Below are 23,653 nucleotides of genomic sequence, written 5' to 3' on the forward strand. Positions count from 1 at the left end.
AGTAGTCTCTATACCAGCCGTTGTCTGAACTCAGTTCTGGGGATCTCAACATGTTCTTGGTCCTAGCACTAATATATACCATTTCAGCGGACGCTTTTATCCCGCGCATGCATGCATTTTACATACGAGTGGTCCCGGGAATCGAACCCACTACCCTGGCGTTTACAAGCGGCACGCTCTACCAACTGAGCTACAGAGCACTACAGACAGCTGATGCAAAGCTTGATAATGTGTTGATTATTTGAAATAGTCCGTAATGCTAGGGCAACGACCAAAAGGTGCACCCCGTTGGGGTCCTCGGGACAGAGATTGTGATCCAGGGCCAGGTATGTTTTCATTCCCCTGAAAGGTTAAGATTGAGGGTTTACAGTCATCTTACTAGGCAAAAAACGGGTTAATCAACGTTGTTTCAACAACAACTAAATCTATGTGATGACATTGAATCAAAGATGTGGAAAATTACTTCCCTTCAGGGTTGGGGGCAAATTCCATATCAACTCCAGTCAATTCAGGAAGTACGTTGAAATTTCAATTCTCGCCAATGAGAAACATTTGGAATTTGATTTACTTTCGGAATTGAGGCCAACCCTGCTTCCCTACAGGTCAGTACAAAGACTACAACCCTGCTTCCCTACAGGTCGGTAAAGACTACAACCCTGCTTCCCTACAGGTCAGTAAAGACTACAACCCTGCTTCCCTACAGGTCAGTAAAGACTACAACCCTGCTTCCCTACAGGTCACTACAAAGACTACAACCCTGCTTCCCTTCAGGTCGGTAAAGACTACAACCCTGCTTCCCTTCAGGTCGGTACAAAGACTACAACCCTGCTTCCCTTCAGGTCGGTAAAGACTACAACCCTGCTTCCCTACAGGTCGGTAAAGACTACAACCCTGCTTCCCTACAGGTCAGTAAAGACTACAACCCTGCTTCCCTACAGGTCAGTAAAGACTACAACCCTGCTTCCCTACAGGTCGGTAAAGACTACAACCCTGCTTCCCTTCAGGTCGGTAAAGACTACAACCCTGCTTCCCTTCAGGTCGGTAAAGACTACAACCCTGCTTCCCTTCAGGTCGGCACAAAGACTACAACCCTGCTTCCCTTCAGGTCGGTAAAGACTACAACCCTGCTTCCCTACAGGTCGGTAAAGACTACAACCCTGCTTCCCTACAGGTCAGTAAAGACTACAACCCTGCTTCCCTACAGGTCAGTAAAGACTACAACCCTGCTTCCCTACAGGTCGGTAAAGACTACAACCCTGCTTCCCTACAGGTCAGTAAAGACTACAACCCTGCTTCCCTTCAGGTCAGTAAAGACTACAACCCTGCTTCCCTACAGGTCAGTAAAGACTACAACCCTGCTTCCCTTCAGGTCAGTAAAGACTACAACCCTGCTTCCCTTCAGGTCGGTAAAGACTACAACCCTGCTTCCCTACAGGTCGGTACAAAGACTACAACCCTGCTTCCCTACAGGTCAGTAAAGACTACAACCCTGCTTCCCTTCAGGTCGGTACAAAGACTACAACCCTGCTTCCCTACAGGTCAGTAAAGACTACAACCCTGCTTCCCTACAGGTCAGTAAAGACTACAACCCTGCTTCCCTTCAGGTCGGTAAAGACTACAACCCTGCTTCCCTACAGGTCGGTAAAGACTACAACCCTGCTTCCCTACAGGTCAGTAAAGACTACAACCCTGCTTCCCTTCAGGTCAGTACAAAGACTACAACCCTGCTTCCCTACAGGTCGGTAAAGACTACAACCCTGCTTCCCTACAGGTCGGTAAAGACTACAACCCTGCTTCCCTACAGGTCAGTAAAGACTACAACCCTGCTTCCCTACAGGTCGGTAAAGACTACAACCCTGCTTCCCTACAGGTCGGTACAAAGACTACAACCCTGCTTCCCTACAGGTCGGTAAAGACTACAACCCTGCTTCCCTACAGGTCGGTACAAAGACTACAACCCTGCTTCCCTACAGGTCGGTAAAGACTACAACCCTGCTTCCCTTCAGGTCGGTAAAGACTACAACCCTGCTTCCCTTCAGGTCGGTACAAAGACTACAACCCTGCTTCCCTTCAGGTCGGTACAAAGACTACAACCCTGCTTCCCTACAGGTCAGTAAAGACTACAACCCTGCTTCCCTACAGGTCAGTAAAGACTACAACCCTGCTTCCCTACAGGTCGGTAAAGACTACAACCCTGCTTCCCTACAGGTCACTACAAAGACTACAACCCTGCTTCCCTACAGGTCGGTAAAGACTACAACCCTGCTTCCCTACAGGTCGGTAAAGACTACAACCCTGCTTCCCTACAGGTCACTACAAAGACTACAACCCTGCTTCCCTACAGGTCACTACAAAGACTACAACCCTGCTTCCCTTCAGGTCAGTAAAGACTACAACCCTGCTTCCCTTCAGGTCGGTACAAAGACTACAACCCTGCTTCCCTTCAGGTCAGTAAAGACTACAACCCTGCTTCCCTTCAGGTCGGTACAAAGACTACAACCCTGCTTCCCTACAGGTCGGTAAAGACTACAACCCTGCTTCCCTTCAGGTCAGTAAAGACTACAACCCTGCTTCCCTTCAGGTCGGTACAAAGACTACAACCCTGCTTCCCTTCAGGTCAGTAAAGACTACAACCCTGCTTCCCTTCAGGTCGGTACAAAGACTACAACCCTGCTTCCCTTCAGGTCAGTAAAGACTACAACCCTGCTTCCCTTCAGGTCGGTACAAAGACTACAACCCTGCTTCCCTACAGGTCGGTAAAGACTACAACCCTGCTTCCCTTCAGGTCAGTAAAGACTACAACCCTGCTTCCCTTCAGGTCGGTACAAAGACTACAACCCTGCTTCCCTTCAGGTCAGTAAAGACTACAACCCTGCTTCCCTTCAGGTCGGTACAAAGACAGTATATGAGTGAGAGAAAACATGCAACACTTCTGATTTTATAAAACAGGCAAAAGGACAAAAGTTGTTCAACAAGGTCTGTGTTGTAAGACAAACGCAAATGATTTAAGTTCGGACATACTCATAACAATTATGATTTATTTTTTTGGTATCGTTCTCTCACTTTGCTACCTTGTATGAGAGGAGAGAAACACGTCATCGGTTAATACAAAACATAATTTGTAAATTCATGAGTCTTTTCATAACAGTTTTAGGCAGATACGAGGCTAGTCCAGGCCAATAACAAAACTAAAAACTGCAACTGTCATTTACAGCAATACTGCTACCCAGTACATAAAAACACCCTCATCACGTACTGTCTAAGACAACCGATGAACAGAAATACTGAGGTCACATTGTCTCTTTCACTGACTGGTTAACTGCCTGCCTGTATGACACACAAAATAACTGATTTGACATCACCAGAGACGGAGAGGGAGACGGAGAGGGAGAGAGATACACATAAAAAGAGAGGTATAGGATGCATGCCGTGCAGCTGTTAAGTTTTGTAGATTTTTTTTTTTTGACCCAGGGTTTGGAGAAGCCCTCTCGCCCTCCTCACTCCTCCTTACTCCTTCTTCTTCTTCTTCTCCTCCTCACTTCTTCTTCCTCTCCTCCTCACTCCGTCTCCTCCTTCTCCTCACTCCTTCTTCTTCCTCTCCTCCTCCTCCTCCTCACTCCTTCTTCTTCACCTCCTCCTTACTTCAGCTCCACCACCTCTTGTTTGACCTCTGTTACGTAGTGGTGATCCTTCCCATGAGCCACTTCCATGATGGCGATCGCCTGGACAGGAAATCAGGAAGTGACACGTTACCCATCAACGTTTGTTGGTCGTCATTATCTGACCAAAATACAAAGACATAAACCCTGCCTATTTCAAAAAATTATATAAAAAAAAAAAAAAAAGGATTTTAAACCTAACCTTAACCACACTACGGAAAATATTTTTTAGTTTTTCATAAATTTGTACGATTTAGACAATTTTTAGTTTTCAGCTTGGACATCTAGTGGGAACCCTAGATCAGGGATATCTGACTATGCCAGAAAGCTACAGAAATGCAAACCCTGGGTATTCCATCTCTGCAGTAACACACCCGATTCAATTGATCAATGTGTGTGTGTGTGTGTGTGTGTGTGTACTTCCTGAATGCGCTGGTGAATGACAGGGCGTTACCTTCTTTAATGCCTTGACTCCCTGGGTCTTCCTCTCCAGTCCCAGGTAGAGGCGGCCCAGTTTCAGGTACATGGAGGCCACGTTCAGAGAATAGGCTGGGTAGTGGACACTGGACACACAGGAGAGATGAACCAATCAGAGAACAGGCTGGGTAGTGGACACTGGACACACAGGAGAGATGAACCAATCAGAGAACAGGCTGGGTAGTGGACACTGGACACACAGGAGAGATGAACCAATCAGAGAACAGGCTGGGTAGTGGACACTGGACACACAGGAGAGATGAACCAATCAGAGAACAGGCTGGGTAGTGGACACTGAACACACAGGAGAGATTAACCAATCAGAGAACAGGCTGGGTAGTGGACACTGAACACACAGGAGAGATGAACCAATCAGAGAACAGGCTGGGTAGTGGACACTGAACACACAGGAGAGATGAACCAATCAAAGAACAGGCTGGGTAGTGGACACTGAACACACAGGAGAGATGAACCAATCAGAGAATAAGCTGGGTAGTGGACACTGGACACACAGGAGAGATGAACCAATCAGAGAATAGGCTGGGTAGTGGACACTGGACACACAGGAGAGATGAACCAATCAGAGAACAGGCTGGGTAGTGGACACTGAACACACAGGAGAGATGAACCAATCAAAGAACAGGCTGGGTAGTGGACACTGAACACACAGGAGAGATGAACCAATCAGAGAACAGGCTGGGTAGTGGACACTGGACACACAGGAGAGATGAACCAATCAGAGAATAAGCTGGGTAGTAGACACTGGACACACAGGAGAGATGAACCAATCAGAGAACAGGCTGGGTAATAGACACTGGACACACAGGAGAGATGAACCAATCAGAGAAAAAGCGGGGTAGTGGTCACTGGACACACAGGAGAGATGAACCAATCAGAGAACAGGCTGGGTAGTGGACACTGGACACACAGGAGAGATGAACCAATCAGAGAACAGGCTGGGTAATAGACACTGGACACACAGGAGAGATGAACCAATCAGAGAATAAGCTGGGTAGTGGTCACTGGACACACAGGAGAGATGAACCAATCAGAGAACAGGCTGGGTAGTAGACACTGGACACACAGGAGAGATGAACCAATCAGAGAACAGGCTGGGTAGTAGACACTGGACACACAGGAGAGATGAACCAATCAGAGAACAGGCTGGGTAGTAGACACTGGACACACAGGAGAGATGAACCAATCCGAGAACAGGCTGGGTAGTGGACACTGGACACACAGGAGAGATGAACCAATCAGAGAACAGGCTGGGTAGTAGACACTGGACACACAGGAGAGATGAACCAATTAGAGAATAAGCTGGGTAGTGGACACTGAACACACAGGAGAGATGAACCAATCAGAGAATAAGCTGGGTAGTAGACACTGGACACACAGGAGAGATGAACCAATCAGAGAACAGGCTGGGTAGTAGACACTGGACACACAGGAGAGATGAACCAATCAGAGAATAAGCTGGGTAGTGGACACTGAACACACAGGAGAGATGAACCAATCAGAGAATAAGCTGGGTAGTGGACACTGGACACACAGGAGAGATGAACCAATCAGAGAACAGGCTGGGTAGTAGACACTGGACACACAGGAGAGGTGAACCAATCAGAGAACAGGCTGGGTAGTGGACACTGAACACACAGGAGAGATGAACCAATCAGAGAACAGGCTGGGTAGTGGACACTGGACACACAGGAGAGATGAACCAATCAGAGAACAGGCTGGGTAGTGGACACTGGACACACAGGAGAGATGAACCAATCAGAGAACAGGCTGGGTAGTGGACACTGGACACACAGGAGAGATGAACCAATCAGAGAACAGGCTGGGTAGTGGACACTGGACACACAGGAGAGATGAACCAATCAGAGAACAGGCTGGGTATTGGACACTGAACACACAGGAGAGATGAACCAATCAGAGAACAGGCTGGGTAGTGGAAACTGAACACACAGGAGAGATTAACCAATCAGAGAACAGGCTGGGTAGTGGACACTGGACACACAGGAGAGATGAACCAATCAGAGAACAGGCTGGGTAGTGGACACTGAACACACAGGAGAGATGAACCAATCAAAGAACAGGCTGGGTAGTGGACACTGAACACACAGGAGAGATGAACCAATCAGAGAACAGGCTGGGTAGTGGACACTGAACACACAGGAGCGATGAACCAATCAAAGAACAGGCTGGGTAGTGGACACTGAACACACAGGAGAGATGAACCAATCAGAGAATAAGCTGGGTAGTGGACACTGGACACACAGGAGAGATGAACCAATCAGAGAATAGGCTGGGTAGTGGACACTGGACACACAGGAGAGATGAACCAATCAGAGAACAGGCTGGGTAGTGGACACTGAACACACAGGAGAGATGAACCAATCAAAGAACAGGCTGGGTAGTGGACACTGAACACACAGGAGAGATGAACCAATCAGAGAACAGGCTGGGTAGTGGACACTGGACACACAGGAGAGATGAACCAATCAGAGAATAAGCTGGGTAGTAGACACTGGACACACAGGAGAGATGAACCAATCAGAGAACAGGCTGGGTAATAGACACTGGACACACAGGAGAGATGAACCAATCAGAGAATAAGCTGGGTAGTGGTCACTGGACACACAGGAGAGATGAACCAATCAGAGAACAGGCTGGGTAGTAGACACTGGACACACAGGAGAGATGAACCAATCAGAGAACAGGCTGGGTAGTAGACACTGGACACACAGGAGAGATGAACCAATCAGAGAACAGGCTGGGTAGTAGACACTGGACACACAGGAGAGATGAACCAATCAGAGAATAAGCTGGGTAGTGGACACTGAACACACAGGAGAGATGAACCAATCAGAGAATAAGCTGGGTAGTGGACACTGGACACACAGGAGAGATGAACCAATCAGAGAACAGGCTGGGTAGTAGACACTGGACACACAGGAGAGGTGAACCAATCAGAGAACAGGCTGGGTAGTGGACACTGAACACACAGGAGAGATGAACCAATCAGAGAATAAGCTGGGTAGTGGACACTGGACACACAGGAGAGATGAACCAATCAGAGAATAAGCTGGGTAGTGGACACTGGACACACAGGAGAGATGAACCAATCAGAGAACAGGCTGGGTAGTAGACACTGGACACACAGGAGAGATGAACCAATCAGAGAACAGGCTGGGTAGTGGAATGTAAACGCTGTTTACGCACCTTTTTTTGGTGGGGGGGGGGGGGGGCGTGTTTACCCAGCTTTTGAGGAAAAATGCATTGAAAGTAAAGGGAGCCTTCCTTTACTCAGAGGGAGCCTTCCTTTACTCAGAGAGGGAGCCTTCCTTTACTCAGAGAGGGAGCCTTCCTTTACTCAGAGAGGGAGCCTTCCTTTACTCAGAGAGGGAGCCTTCCTTTACTCAGAGAGGGAGCGTTCCTTTACTCAGAGAGGGAGCCTTCCTTTACTCAGAGAGGGAGCCTTCCTTTACTCAGAGAGGGAGCCTTCCTTTACTCAGAGAGGGAGCGTTCCTTTACTCAGAGAGGGAGCGTTCCTTTACTCAGAGAGGGAGCGTTCCTTGTACACATGACTAAGTCTCTTTGGATAAAAGCGTCCTCTGTATGTTTTGGTCACCTGTATGGTTGAATGATCTTCTCTCCGTAGCTCATGGCTCCGTCCCAGTCCTGCATGTACAGACAGACTCCCATGGCCTGGTACATCATGTGAAGGATGTACACGTTAGTGTCGGCAAATATAGAGCTCATCTTCTCCTGGCTCAACTCGCAGATCTCCAGCAGGTCACTAGGGGGTGCTAGAGGGTCAAGGACTCAATACAACAGATTTTTATTTCACCTTTATTTAACCAGGTAGGCCAGTTGTTTCACCTTTATTTAACCAGGTAGGCCAGTTATTTCACCTTTATTTAACCAGGTAGGCCAGTTGTTTCACCTTTATTTAACCAGGTAGGCCAGTTGTTTCACCTTTATTTAACCAGGTAGACCAGTTGTTTCACCTTTATTTAACCAGGTAGGCCAGTTGTTTCACCTTTATTTAACCAGGTAGACCAGTTATTTCACCTTTATTCACCTTTATTTAACCAGGTAGACCAGTTGTTTCACCTTTATTTAACCAGGTAGGCCAGTTGTTTCACCTTTATTTAACCAGGTAGACCAGTTGTTTCACCTTTATTTAACCAGGTAGACCAGTTGTTTCACCTTTATTTAACCAGGTAGGCCAGTTGTTTCACCTTTATTTAACCAGGTAGACCAGTTATTTCACCTTTATTTAACCAGGTAGGCCAGTTGTTTCACCTTTATTTAACCAGGTAGGCCAGTTATTTCACCTTTATTTAACCAGGTAGACCAGTTATTTCACCTTTATTTAACCAGGTAGGCCAGTTATTTCACCTTTATTTAACCAGGTAGACCAGTTATTTCACCTTTATTTAACCAGGTAGGCCAGTTATTTCACCTTTATTTAACCAGGTAGGCCAGTTATTTCACCTTTATTTAACCAGGTAGGCCAGTTATTTCACCTTTATTTAACCAGTTAGGCCAGTTGTTTCACCTTTATTTAACCAGGTAGACCAGTTGAGAACAAGTTCTCATTTACAACTGCGACCTGGCCAAGATAAAGCAAAGCAGTGCGACACAAACAACAACACAGAGTTACACATGGAGTAAACAAAACATACAGTCAATAATACAATAGAAAAATCTATATACAGTGTGTGCAGATCTAGTAAGGTTTGGGAGGTCAGGCAATAAGGGTGAAATAATTACAATTTAGCATTAACACTGGAGTGGTAGATGTGCAGAAGATGAATGTGCAAGTAGAGATACTGGCGTGCAAAGGAGCAAAAAAACAAAATGGGGATGAGGAAGTTGGGAGTGCTATTTACAGATGGGCTGTGTACAGGTACAGTGACCGGTAAGCTGCTCTGACAGCTGATGCTTAAAGTTAGAGAGGGAGATATAAGACTCCAGCTTCAGTGATTTTTGCAATTCGTTCCAGTCATTGGCAGCAGAGAACTGGAAAGAAAGGCGGCCAAATGAGGAGTTGGCTTTGGGGATGACCAGTGAGATATACCTGCTGGAGCGCGTGCTACGGGTGGGTACTGCTATGGTGACCAGTGAGCTGAGATAAGGCGTGGCTTTACCTAGCAAAGACTTATAGATGACCTGGAGCCAGTGGGTTTGGCGATGAATATGAAGCGAGGGCCAGCCAACGAGAGCATACAGGTCGCAGTGGTGGGTAGTATATGGGGCTTTGGTGATAAAACGGATGGCACTGTGATAGACTGCATCCAATTTGCTGAGTGAGTGTTTGAGGCTATTTTGTGAATGACATCACCGAAGTCGAGGATCGGTAGGATGGTCAGTTTTACGAGGGTATGTTTGGCAGCGTGAGTGAAGGAGGCTTTGTTGCAAAAATAGGCAGCCGATTCTAGATATCATTTTGGATTGGAGATGTTTGATGTGAGTCTGGAAGGAGAGTTTACAGTCTAACCAGACACCTAGGTATTTGTAGTTGTCCACATATTCTAAGTCAGAACCGTCCAGAGTAGTGATGCTAGACGGGCGGGCGGGAGCAGGCAGCGAACGGTTGAAGAGCATGCATTTAGTTTTACTTGCATTTAAGAGCAGTTGGAGGCCACGGAAGGAGAGTTGTATGGCATTGAAGCTCGTCTAGAGGTTAGTTAACACAGTATCCAAAGAAGGGCCAGATGAATACAGAATGGTGTCGTCTGTGTACAGGTGGATCAGAGAATCACCAGCAGCAAGAGCGAAATCATTGATATATACAGAGATTTGAACCCTGTGGCACCCCCATAGAGAATGCCAGAGGTCCGGACAACAGGCCCTCCGATTTGACACACTGAACTCTGTCTGAGAAGTAGTTGGTGAACCAGGCGATGCAGTCATTAGAGAAACCAAGGCTGTTGAGTCTGCCGATAAGAATGCGGTGACTGACAGAGTCGAAAGACTTGGCCAGGTCGATGAAGACGGCTGCACAGTATTGTCTCTTATCGATGGCGGTTATGATATCGTTTAGGACCTTGAGCGTGGCTGAGGTGTACCCATGACCAGCTCGGAAACCAGATTGCATAGCGGAGAAGGTACGGTGGGATTCGAAATGGTCGGTGATCTGTTTGTTCACATGGCTTTCGAAGACCTTAGAAAGGCAGGGCAGGATAGATATCGGTCTGTAACAGTTTGGGTCTAGAGTGTCACCCCCTTTGAAGAGGGGGATGACCGTGGCCGCTTTCCAATCTTTAGGGATCTCAGACGATACAAAAGAGAGGTTGAACAGACTAGTAATAGGGGTTGCAACAATTGCGGTGGATCATTTTAGAAAGAGAGGGTCCAGATTGTCTAGCCCGGCTGATTTGTAGGGGTCCAGATCTTGCAGCTCTTTCAGAACATCAGCTATCTGGATTTGGGTGAAGGGGGAGGTTTGGGTGAGTTGCTGTGGGGGGTGGAGGGCTGTTGACCGGAGTTGTGGTAGCCAGGTGGAAAGCATGGCCAGCCGTAGAAAAATGCTTATTGAAATTCTCGATTATCGTAGATTTATCGGTGGTGACAGTGTTTCCTAGCCTCAGTGCAGTGGGCTGCTGGGAGGAGGTGCTCTTATTCTCCATGGACTTTAGTGTCTCAAAACTTTTTGGAGTTTGTGCTACAGGATGCAAATTTCTGTTTGAAAAAGCTAGCCTTTGCTTTCCTAACTGACTGTGTATTTGTTCCTAACTTCCCTGAAAAGTTGCATATCGCGGGGGCTATTCGATGCTAATGCAGTACGCCACAGGATATTTTTATGCTGGTCAAGGGCAGTCAGGTCTGGAGTGAACCAAGGGCTATATCTGTTCTTAGTTCAACATTTTTGGAATGGGGCATGCTTATTTAAGATGGTGAGGAAAGCACTTTAAAAGAGCAACCAGTCATCATCTACTGACGGAATGAGGTCAATATCCTTCCAGGATACCCGGGCCAGGTCGATTAGAAAGACCTTCTCGCTGAAGTGTTTTAGGCAGCGTTTGACAGTGATGAGGGGTGGTCTTTTGTCCGCGGACCCATTACGGACGCAGGCAATGAAGCAGTGATCACTGAGATCCTGGTTGAAGACAGCAGAGGTGTATTTAGAGGGCCGGTTGGTCAGGATGATATCTATGAGGGTGCCCGTGTTTACGGATTTAGGGTTGTACCTGGTAGGTTCCTTGATTTGTGTGAGATTGAGGGCATCTAGCTTAGAATGTAGGACGGCCTGGGTGTTAAGCATATTAACTTTACGCTGTTGATTAACTTTGCTCATTTACTTTACGCTGTTGATTAACTTCGCTAATTTACATTACGCTGTTGATGAGCTTCGCTAATTTACTTTACGCTGTTGATGAGCTTCGCTAATTTACTTTACGCTGTTGATGAGCTTCGCTCATTTACTTTACGCTGTTGATTAACTTTGCTCATTTACTTTACGCTGTTGATTAACTTTGCTCATTTACTTTACGCTGTTGATTAACTTTGCTCATTTACTTTACGCTGTTGATTAACTTTGCTCATTTACTTTACGCTGTTGATTAACTTTGCTCATTTACTTTACGCTGTTGATTAACTTTGCTCATTTACTTTACGCTGTTGATTAACTTTGCTCATTTACTTTACGCTGTTGACGAGCTTTGCTAATTTACTTTACGCTGTTGACGAGCTTTGCTAATTTACTTTACGCTGTTGACGAGCTTTGCTAATTTACTTTACGCTGTTGACGAGCTTTGCTAATTTACTTTACGCTGTTGACGAGCTTTGCTAATTTACTTTACGCTGTTGACGAGCTTTGCTAATTTACTTTACGCTGTTGATAAGCTTTGCTACTTTATTTTATTTCGTGCTGTTGAGGAAGATAGGCAATGAAGCATTTCACTTTACCATTACCACTCACTATATTGTGCACGTGACAAATAAACCGCTTTGATTTGAGCGGTAAAGAGGGAGAAGGTGAGAGGTAGAGAAGGAGGTAGAGAAGGAGGTAGATAAAGTGAGTGTGGGGATGGGGAGAGCGAAGGATGTGTAGAAACGAAGAGGTGTACAGTAGGGAAAAGGATATTCTTGTAGTGCTTAGCTCTACGGAACTCTTCAATAACATTCCTGGCGTAGTGAACCATCTTTCTGACCTCCTCTGGCTGTGGGGGAGAGCTCAACTTCCGAAGAGCCATCTTACCTCCATCCTAGAGACAGAAGAGAGACAGAAGAGAGAGAGAGAGACACAGAGAGACACAGAGAGAGAGAGAGAGACAGAGAGAGAGAGAGAGAGAGACACACACAGAGACAGAGAGACAGAGAGAGACAGAAACAGAGAGAGAGACACAGAGAGAGAGACAGAGACACAGAGAGAGAGACAGAGACACAGAGAGAGAGAGAGAGAGAGAGAAAGAGAGAGAGAGATCTGAGACTGAAAGAAATGAGGGCTTGTGGTAAAACAGGGCTAGAATGGCTCCAGAGGGGATTGCATGTATTCTAGTTTGGTCTGAGGACACTCAGACCAATAACTAACTAACTAACACACACACACACACACACACACACACACACACACACACACACACACACACACACACACACACACACACACACACACACACACACACACACACACACACACACACACACACACACACACACACACACACACACACACACACACAGCTGCAGTCTTCTTTACTGCAGTGCGTCCCACACCTTTTCTGCAGGCACAGTGTGTGACCCACCCAGTTTTAAGAGTTGTCCTTGTCTTGTATGGAGAGATAAGAGGAGAAGGTTAGCCCTGTTCCTGGAGAACTACCCTCCTGTAGGTTTAAACCAGGGCTCTCCAACCCTGTTCCTGGAGAGCTACCCTCCTGTAGGTTTAAACCAGGGCTCTCCAACCCTGTTCCTGGAGAGCTACCCTCCTGTAGGTTTAAACCAGGGCTCTCCAACCCTGTTCCTGGAGAGCTACCCTCCTGTAGGTTTAAACCAGGGCTCTCCAACCCTGTTCCTGGAGCGCTACCCTCCTGTAGGTTTAAACCAGGGCTCTCCAACCCTGTTCCTGGAGAGCTACCCTCCTGTAGGTTTAAACCAGGGCTCTCCAACCCTGTTCCTGGAGAGCTACCCTCCTGTAGGTTTAAACCAGGGCTCTCCAACCCTGTTCCTGGAGAGCTACCCTCCTGTAGGTTTAAACCAGGGCTCTCCAACCCTGTTCCTGGAGAGCTACCTCCTGTAGGTTTAAACCAGGGCTCTCCAACCCTGTTCCTGGAGAACTACCCTCCTGTAGGTTTACACCAGTGCTCTCCAACCCTGTTCCTGGAGAGCTACCCCCCTGTAGGTTTAAACCAGGGATCTCCAACCCTGTTCCTGGAGAGCTACCCTCCTGTAGGTTTAAACCAGGGCTCTCCAACCCTGTTCCTGGAGAGCTACCCTCCTGTAGGTTTAAACCAGGGATCTCCAACCCTGTTCCTGGAGAGCTACCTTCCTGTAGGTTTAAACCAGGGCTCTCCAACCCTGTTCCTGGAGAGCTACCCTCCTGTAGGTTTAAACCAGGGCTCTCCAACCCTGTTCTTGGAGAGCTACCCTCCTGTAGGTTTAAACCAGGGATCTCCAACCCTGTTCCTGGAGAACTACCCTCCTGTAGGTTTACACCAGGGCTCTCCAACCCTGTTCCTGGAGAGCTACCCTCCTGTAGGTTTAAACCAGGGCTCTCCAACCCTGTTCCTGGAGAGCTACCCTCCTGTAGGTTTAAACCAGGGATCTCCAACCCTGTTCCTGGAGAAATACCCTCCTGTAGGTTCAAACCAGGGCTCTCCAAACCTATTGCTGTAAACCTGTTAATGGTTGTGAAATAGTAGTATCAGTAGTATTGGTAGTAATAGTACTGGAAGTAGTAGTAGCAATGGTAGTAATAGTATTGACAGTAGTAGCAGTAGTACTGGTAGGCGTAGTAGCATTGGTAGTAATAGTATTGATAGTAGTAGTAGTATTGGTAGTACTAGTTGTAGTAGTAGTAGCAATAGTATTGATAATAGCAGAAGTAGTATCTGTAGTAGTAGTAGTAGTAGTAGTAGTAATAGTAATATGTGTAGTAGTAGTGATAACAGTATTGATAGTAGTAATAGTATCGGTAGTATTGGTAGTAATAGTAGTGGTAGTAGTAGTGGTAGTAGCAGCAGTAGTAGTAATATAAGTAGTAGTAGTACTAATAGTACTAGAAGTAGTAGTAGTAGTCATAGAAGTAGCAGTAGTAGTAATATAAGCAGTAGTAGTAGTAGTAGTAGAAGCAGTAGTAGTAATAGAAGTAGTAGTAGTAGTAACAGTACTAGAAGTAGTAGTAGTACTAATAGTACTAGACGTAGTAGTCATCATAGAAGTAGTAGTAGTAGTAGTAATATAAGTAGTAGTAGTAATAGTAGTAGTATTGGCAGTACTAGTTGTAGTAGTAATAGTACTGGTCGCCGTGGTATCATTGGTAGTAATAGTTTTGATAGTAGTAGTATTAGTACTAGTTGTAGTAGTAGTAGTATTGATAATAGTAGTAGTATTGGTAGTACTAGTTGTAGTAGTTGACTTAAATAGTAGTAGCAGTAATATTTTTGATAATAGTATTACTAGCAATATTATTGGTAGTAGTAGTAGTAATAGTATTGGTAGTAGTAATAGTATTGGTAGTGATAGTAGTAATAGTATTGGTAGTAATAGTAGTAGTAGTAGTATTGGTAGTAGTAGAATTAGTACAATAAGTAGCAGTAGTGGTATTAGTTGTAGTAGTAGTAGTAGTATTATTGGTAGTAGTAGAAGGAGTAGTAGTAGTAATTGTGGTAGAAGTAATAGAAGTAGTAGCATTAGTAGTAATAGTATAAGTAGTAGTAGTACTATTAGTATTATTAATAGAAGTAGTAGTAGTAGTAATAGAATTGGTAGTAATAGTAGTGATATTGGTATTAGTAGTATTGGTATTAGCAGTAATAGTATTGGTAGTATTGGCAGTAATAGTGGGATTAGTAGTATTGGTAGTATTGGTAGTAGTAGTAATAGTTGTAGTAGTATTAGTAGCAATAGTAGTAGTAGTAGTATTGGTAGCAGTAGTAATAGTATTGGTAGTAGTAGTAATATGATTGGCAGTAGCAGTAATAGTATTGGCAGTAATAGTATTGGTAGCAATAGTAGCGTAGTAATATTGGTAGTAGTATTATTGGTAGTATTAGTAGTATTTGTTGTATTAGTAGTATTTGTAGAATTGGTAGTAGCAGAACTAGTATTGGTAGCAGTAGTAGTATTGGTGGTAGTAGTAGTAGTATTAGTATTGGTAGTAGTAGTATTAGTATTGGTAGTAGTAGTATTAGTATTGGTAGTAGTAGTAGTAGTAGTAGTATTGGTAGTAATAGTATTGGTAGTAGTAGTAGTAATAATATTGGTAGTACTAGTAGTAATAGTATTGGTTGTAGTATTGGTAGAAACAGTGTTTTCATAGGCAATGTGCTAGTTACAGTGACCTAGAATGGTCTGGTTTGTACGTCTGTGGTTATTAAGTTATTGTACTCTACCTCAGACCGGGCTGTACTCTACCTCAGACCGGGCTGTACTCTACCTCAGACCGGGCTGTACTCTACCTCAGACCGGGCTGTACTCTACCTCAGACCGGGCTGTACTCTACCTTAGACCGTGTGGCACACTCATTACACACGCAGGTAAAGAAGTAAGAATCCCTCAGTCTCTCGTTCCTGTCGTCCGTCGGGTAGAGCAGGTCAATGTAACTGTTGAAGATCTACACAGAGAGAGAGGAAGGGTTAACAAGACATCCACAGAGAGAGGAAGGGTTAACAAGACATCCACAGAGAGAGAGGAAGGGTTAACAAGACATCCACAGAGAGAGAGGAAAGGTTAACACGACCTCCACAGAGAGAGAGGAAGGGTTAACAGGACCTCCACACAGAGAGAGGAAGGGTTAACAGGACCTCCACAGAGAGAGAGGAAGGGTTAACACGACCTCCACAGAGAGAGAGAGGAAGGGTTAACAGGACCTCCACAGAGAGAGAGAAAGGGTTAACAGGACCTCCACAGAGAGAGAGGAAGGGTTAACAGGACCTCCACACAGAGAGAGAGGAAGGGTTAACAGGACCTCCACAGAGAGAGAGGAAGGGTTAACAGGACCTCCACACAGAGAGAGAGAGGAAGGGTTAACACGACCTCCACAGAGAGAGAGAGGAAGGGTTAACAGGACCTCCACACAGAGAGAGAGAGAGGAAGGGTTAACACGACCTCCACAGAGAGAGAGAGGAAGGGTAACAGGATCCACACAGAGAGAGAGAGGAAGGGTTAACACGACCTCACAGAGAGAGAGAGGAAGGGTTAACAGGACTCCACACAGAGAGAGGAAGGGTTAACACGACCTCACACAGAGAGAGGAAGGGTTAACACGACCTCCACAGAGAGAGAGGAAGGGTTAACACGACCTCCACAGAGAGAGAGGAAGGGTTAACACGACCTCCACACAGAGAGAGGAAGGGTTAACACGACCTCCACAGAGAGAGAGGAAGGGTTAACACGACCTCCACAGAGAGAGAGGAAGGGTTAACACGACCTCCACAGAGAGAGAGGAAGGGTTAACACGACCTCCACAGAGAGAGAGAGGAAGGGTTAACACGACCTCCACAGAGAGAGAGAGGAAGGGTTAACAGGACTCCAGAGAGAGGAGGAAGGGTTAACAGGACCTCACAGAGAGAGAGGAAGGGTTAACAGTACCTCCACAGAGAGAGAGAGGAAGGGTTAACACGACCTCCACAGAGAGAGAGAGGAAGGGTTAACAGGACCTCCACACAGAGAGAGAGAGAGGAAGGGTTAACACGACCTCCACAGAGAGAGAGAGGAAGGGTTAACAGGACCTCCACACAGAGAGAGGAAGGGTTAACACGACCTCCACACAGAGAGAGGAAGGGTTAACACGACCTCCACAGAGAGAGGAAGGGTTAACACGACCTCCACAGAGAGAGAGGAAGGGTTAACAGGACCTCACACAGAGAGAGGAAGGGTAACACGACCTCCACAGAGAGAGAGGAAGGGTTAACACGACCTCCACAGAGAGAGAGGAAGGGTTAACACGACCTCCACAGAGAGAGAGGAAGGGTTAACACGACCTCCACAAGAGAGAGAGAGGAAGGGTTAACACGACCTCCACAGAGAGAGAGGAAGGGTTAACAGGACCTCCACAGAGAGAGAGAGGAAGGGTTAACAGGACCTCCACAGAGAGAGAGGAAGGGTTAACAGTACCTCCACAGAGAGAGAGGAAGGGTTAACAGGACCTCCACAGAGAGAGAGAGGAAGGGTTAACAGTACCTCCACAGAGAGAGAGGAAGGGTTAACAGTACCTCCACAGAGAGAGGAAGGGTTAACAGGACCTCCACAGAGAGAGAGGAAGGGTTAACAGGACCTCCACAGAGAGAGAGGAAGGGTTAACACGACCTCCACACAGAGAGAGAGAGGAAGGGTTAACACGACCTCCACACAGAGAGAGAGAGGAAGGGTTAACACGACCTCCACAGAGAGAGAGGAAGGGTTAACAGGACCTCCACAGAGAGAGAGGAAGGGTTAACAGGACCTCCACAGAGAGAGAGGAAGGGTTAACAGGACCTCCACAGAGAGAGAGGAAGGGTTAACAGGACCTCCACAGAGAGAGAGGAAGGGTTAACACGACCTCCACAGAGAGAGAGGAAGGGTTAACACGACCTCCACAGAGAGAGAGGAAGGGTTAACACGACCTCCACAGAGAGAGAGGAAGGGTTAACACGACCTCCACAGAGAGAGAGGAAGGGTTAACACGACCTCCACAGAGAGAGAGGAAGGGTAACACGACCTCCACAGAGAGAGAGGAAGGGTTAACAGGACCTCCACAGAGAGAGAGGAAGGGTTAACAGGACCTCCACAGAGAGAGAGGAAGGGTTAACACGACCTCCACAGAGAGAGAGAGGAAGGGTTAACAGGACCTCCACAGAGAGAGAGAGAGGAAGGGTTAACACGACCTCCACAGAGAGAGAGGAAGGGTTAACACGACCTCCACAGAGAGAGAGGAAGGGTTAACATGACCTCCACAGAGAGAGAGGAAGGGTTAACACGACCTCCACAGAGAGAGAGGAAGGGTTAACAGGACCTCCACAGAGAGAGGAAGGGTTAACACGACCTCCACAGAGAGAGAGGAAGGGTTAACACGACCTCCACAGAGAGAGAGGAAGGGTTAACAGGACCTCCACACAGAGAGAGAGGAAGGGTTAACACGACCTCCAGAGTGTCAGCGTGTGTGTGTGTCAGCGTGTGTATGTGTGTGTGTCAGCGTGTGTGTGTGTGTGTGTGTGTGTGTGTGTGTGTGTGTGTGTGTGTGTGTGTGTGTGTGTGTGTGTGTGTGTGTCAGCGTGTATGTGTGTGTGTGTGTGTGTGTGTGTGTGTGTGTTGTGTGTGTGTGTGTGTGTGTGTGTGTGTGTGTGTGTGTGTGTGTGTGTGTGTGTGTATTCAGGCCAGGTCTCACCTGTCTCCAGGCTGGATGTCCTGCACGGCGTACCTCAGCCTCTGTCCCCTTATAGGTGACGATGACGTTAGGACTACCTATGGTTCATCAATGCTACACTGGAGGGAGGAGAGAGGGAGGGAGAGAGGGAGGGGAGAGGAAAGAGGGAGTGGGGGGGAGAGGGAGAGAGGGGGGGGAGAGAGAGAGAGGGGGGGAGAGAGAGAGAGGGAGTGGGAGTGGGAGGGAGGGGGCGAGAGGGAGGGAGCGAGAGAGGGGGGGGAGAGAGAGAGGGGGAGGGGGGGGAGCGAGAGGGGGGGAGAGAGAGAGGGGGGGGGAGGGAGAGGGGGGGGGGGGAGGGGGGGAGAGGGGGGGGAGCGAGGGAGGGGAGAGAAATGAAGATAATGATAACGTCTCCATTCTCAATGATTGTGATTCTATACTCCTCTTCCTCTTTCCGATCAGTTATTAATATCTCAATGCTCAAAATGTCGAATCCAACAGAACAGTTCCTATACTGCCATTGGTGTGAACAGTTCCTATACTGCCATTGGTGTGAACAGTTCCTATACTGCCATTGGTGTGAACAGTTCCTATACTGCCATTGCATTGGTGTGAACAGTTCCTATACTGCCATTGCATTGGTGTGAACGGTTCCTATACTGCCATTGCATCGGTGTGAACAGTTCCTGTACTGCCATTGGTGTGAGCAGTTCCTATACTGCCATTGCATTGGTGTGAACAGTTCCTGTACTGCCATTGTATTGGTGTGAACAGTTCCTGTACTGCCATTGGTGTGAGCAGTTCCTATACTGCCATTGCATTGGTGTGAACAGTTCCTGTACTGCCATTGGTGTGAACAGTTCCTATACTGCCATTGCATTGGTGTGAACAGTTCCTATACTGCCATTGTATTGGTGTGAACGGTTCCTATACTGCCATTGTATTGGTGTGAACGGGTCCTGTATTGCCATTGGTGTGAACAGTTCCTATACTGCCATTGCATTGGTGTGAACAGTTCCTATACTGCCATTGTATTGGTGTCAACGGTTCCTATACTGCCATTGTATTGGTGTGAACGGGTCCTGTACTGCCATTGTATTGGTGTGAACAGTTCCTATACTGCCATTGCATTGGTGTGAACAGTTCCTATACTGCCATTGTATTGGTGTCAACGGTTCCTATACTGCCATTGTATTGGTGTGAACGGGTCCTGTACTGCCATTGTATTGGTGTGAACAGTTCCTATACTGCCATTGCATTGGTGTGAACAGTTCCTATACTGCCATTGTATTGGTGTGAACGGGTCCTGTACTGCCATTGTATTGGTGTGAACAGTTCCTGTACTGCCATTGCATTGGTGTGAACGGGTCCTGTACTGCCATTGGTGTGAATGGGTCCTGTACTGCCATTGCATTGGTGTGAATGGGTCCTGTACTGCCATTGCATTGGTGTGAACAGTTCCTGTACTGCCATTGCATTGGTGTGAATGGGTCCTGTACTGCCATTGCATTGGTGTGAACAGTCCGTACTGCCATTGCATTGGTGTGAATAGGTCCTGTACTGCCATTGCATTGGTGTGAACAGTTCCTGTACTGCCATTGCATTGGTGTGAATAGGTCCTGTACTGCCATTGCATTGGTGTGAATGGGTCCTGTACTGCCATTGCATTGGTGTGAACAGTTCCTGTACTGCCATTGCATTGGTGTGAATGGGTCCTGTACTGCCATTGCATTGGTGTGAACAGTTCCTGTACTGCCATTGCATTGGTGTGAATAGGTCCTGTACTGCCATTGCATTGGTGTGAATGGGTCCTGTACTGCCATTGGTGTGAATGGGTCCTGTACTGCCATTGGTGTGAATGGGTCCTGTACTGCCATTGGTGTGAACAGTTCCTATACTGCCATTGCATTGGTGTGAACAGTTCCTGTACTGCCATTGCATTGGTGTGAATGGGTCCTGTACTGCCATTGGTGTGAATGGGTCCTGTACTGCCATTGCATTGGTGTGAATGGGTCCTGTACTGCCATTGGTGTGAATGGGTCCTGTACTGCCATTGCATTGGTGTCAATGGGTCCTGTACTGCCATTGGTGTGAATGGGTCCTGTACTGCCATTGCATTGGTGTGAACAGTTCCTGTACTGCCATTGCATTGGTGTGAATGGGTCCTGTACTGCCATTGGTGTGAACAGTTCCTGTACTGCCATTGCATTGGTGTGAATGGGTCCTGTACTGCCATTGGTGTGAATGGGTCCTGTACTGCCATTGGTGTGAACGGGTCCTGACAGTGACGACGTTTTAGACTTACTCAGGGAACACAGCAGAGCCCAGGTGAGACAGCTCCTCATCCTCTATGGTGAAGCCATTACAGTTTACCTACAGGGGGAGGTAGAGAGACAGGTGGGAGAGGTGAGGGGGGGTTGAAGGGGTACAGGGGGGAGGTAGAGAGACAGGTGGGAGAAGGTGGGGGGTTGAAGGGGTACAGGGGGAGGTAGAGAGACAGGTGGGAGAAGGTAGGGGGGGGGTTGAAGGGGTACAGGGGGAGGTAGAGAGACAGGTGGGAGAAGGTGGGGGGGGTTGAAGGGGTACAGGGGGGAGGTAGAGAGACAGGTGGGAGAAGGTGGGGGGGTTGAAGGGGTACAGGGGGAGGTAGAGGACAGGTGGGAGAAGTGAGGGGGGGTTGAAGGGTACAGGGGGAGGTAGAGAGACAGGTGGGAGAAGGTGGGGGGGTTGAAGGGGTATAGGGGGAGGTAGAGAGACAGGTGGGAGAAGGTGGGGGGGGGTAGAGACAGGTGGGAGAAGGTGAGGGGGGGGTTGAAGGGGTACAGGGGGAGGTAGAGAGACAGGTGGGAGAGGTGAGGGGGGTTGAAGGGGTATAGGGGGGAGGTAGAGAGACAGGTGGGAGAAGGTGGGGGGGGGGGGGGTAGAGACAGGTGGGAGAAGGTGAGGGGGGGTCGAAGGGGTACAGGAGGAGGTAGAGACAGGTGAGGGGGGTATAGACAGTGGGATAAGGTGAGGGGGGGGGGGGTTGAAGGGGTACAGGGGGGAGGTAGAGACAGGTGGGGAGAAGGTGAGGGGGGGGGGTTGAAGGGGTACAGGGGAGGTAGAGAGACAGGTGGGAGAAGGTGAGGGGGGGTCGAAGGGGTACAGGAGGAGGTAGAGACAGGTGGGAGAAGGTGAGGGGGGGTCGAAGGGGTACAGGGGGAGGTAGAGACAGGTGGGAGAAGGTGAGGGGGGGTTGAAGGGGTACAGGGGGAGGTAGAGACAGGTGGGAGAAGGTGAGGGGGGGGGTTGAAGGGGTACAGACAGGTGGGAGAAGGTGAGGGGGGGTTGAAGGGGTACAGGGGGAGGTAGAGACAGGTGGGAGAAGGTGAGGGGGTTGAGGGGGTATAGGGGGGAGGTAGAGAGACAGGTGGGAGAAGGTGGGGGGGGGGGGGGGTAGAGACAGGTGGGAGAAGGTGGGGGGGGGGGGGTAGAGACAGGTGGGAGAAGGTGAGGGGGGGTCGAAGGGGTACAGGAGGAGAGTAGAGACAGGTGGGAGAAGGTGAGGGGGGGGGTCGAAGGGGTACAGGGGGGAGGTAGAGAGACAGGTAGGAGAAGGTGAGGGGGGGGCGAAGGGGTACAGGGGAGGTGTAGAGAGAGGTGGGAGAAGGTGAGGGGGGGTCGAAGGGGTACAGGAGGAGGTAGAGACAGGTGGGAGAAGGTGAGGGGGGGTTGAAGGGGTACAGGAGGAGGTAGAGAGACAGGTGGGAGAAGGTGGGGGGGTTGAAGGGGTACAGGAGGAGTAGAGACAGGTGGGAGAAGGTGAGGGGGGGGGGGGTCGAAGGGGTACAGGGGGAGGTAGAGACAGGTGGGAGAAGGTGAGGGGGGTCGAAGGGTACAGGAGGAGGTAGAGACAGGTGGGAGAAGGTGAGGGGGGGGGGGGGGGTCGAAGGGGTACAGGGGGGAGGTAGAGAGACAGGTAGGAGAAGGTGAGGGGGGGGTCGAAGGGGTACATGGGGGAGGTAGAGAGGACAGGTAGGAGAAGGTGAGGGGGGGGTCGAAGGGGTACAGGGGGGAGGTAGAGACAGGTGGGAGAAGGTGAGGGGGGTTGAAGGGGTACAGGGGAGGTAGAGACAGGTGGGAGAAGGTGAGGGGGGGTTGAAGGGGTACAGGGGGAGGTAGAGACAGGTGGGGAGAGGTGAGGGGGGGGGGGTTGAAGGGGTACAGACAGGTGGGAGAAGGTGAGGGGGGGTGAAGGGGTACAGGGGGGGTAGAGACAGGTGGGAGAAGGTGAGGAGGGTTGAAGGGGTATAGGGGGGAGGTAGAGAGACAGGTGGGAGAAGGTGGGGGGGGGGGGGTAGAGACAGGTGGGAGAAGGTGGGGGGGGGGGTAGAGACAAGTGGGAGAAGGTGAGGGGGGGTCGAAGGGGTACAGGAGGAGGTAGAGACAGGTGGGAGAAGGTGAGGGGGGGTCGAAGGGGTACAGGAGGAGGTAGAGACAGGTGGAGAAGGTGAGGGGGGGGGTCGAAGGGGTACAGGGGGAGGTAGAGAGACAGGTAGGAGAAGGTGAGGGGGGGGGTCGAAGGGGTACAGGGGGAGGTAGAGAGAGGGTGGAGAAGGTGAGGGGGGGTCGAAGGGGTACAGGAGGAGGTAGAGACAGGTGGGAGAAGGTGAGGGGGGGGGGGGTCGAAGGGGTACAGGGGGGAGGTAGAGACAGGGGGGGAGAAGGTGAGGGGGGGGGTCGAAGGGGTACAGGGGGAGGTAGAGACAGGTGGGAGAAGGTGAGGGGGGGTCGAAGGGGTACAGGAGGAGGTAGAGACAGGTGGGAGAAGGTGAGGGGGGGGGGGTCGAAGGGGTACAGGGGGGAGGTAGAGAGACAGGTAGGAGAAGGTGAGGGGGGGTCGAAGGGGTACAGGGGGGAGGTAGAGACAGGTGGGAGAGAGAGAGCAGATGTGTATTGCCAAATATCTCTACTCCTCGTGGTAGCAGACAATAAATGTTAGTGGGCTGTCCTGACTAACGTA

The 23,653-nt window shown here is 48.8% G+C and overlaps 1 protein-coding gene across 1 annotated transcript in view; it reads right to left on the reverse strand.

The window, feature by feature from the left end:
• Positions 1–3,616: 3,616 nt before the first annotated feature.
• LOC120022992 (N-lysine methyltransferase SMYD2-A-like) overlaps positions 3,617–23,653 on the reverse strand; it is a 56,340-nt gene continuing 36,303 nt past the window's right edge. Inside the window, exons 6-14 of the mRNA XM_038966943.1 lie at positions 20,957–21,024; positions 18,750–18,770; positions 16,205–16,209; positions 16,043–16,047; positions 15,811–15,921; positions 12,235–12,355; positions 7,771–7,945; positions 4,114–4,222; positions 3,617–3,722 (exon numbers count right to left, since the gene is read on the reverse strand). Of these exons, the coding sequence (XP_038822871.1) occupies positions 3,639–3,722; positions 4,114–4,222; positions 7,771–7,945; positions 12,235–12,355; positions 15,811–15,921; positions 16,043–16,047; positions 16,205–16,209; positions 18,750–18,770; positions 20,957–21,024 (699 nt within the window). The 3' untranslated portion in view covers positions 3,617–3,638. The remainder of the gene's footprint in view (positions 3,723–4,113; positions 4,223–7,770; positions 7,946–12,234; positions 12,356–15,810; positions 15,922–16,042; positions 16,048–16,204; positions 16,210–18,749; positions 18,771–20,956; positions 21,025–23,653) is intronic.

The sequence above is a fragment of the Salvelinus namaycush genome, chromosome 28 (genome assembly GCF_016432855.1).
Source record: "Salvelinus namaycush isolate Seneca chromosome 28, SaNama_1.0, whole genome shotgun sequence".
NCBI classification, from domain to species: domain Eukaryota; kingdom Metazoa; phylum Chordata; class Actinopteri; order Salmoniformes; family Salmonidae; genus Salvelinus; species Salvelinus namaycush.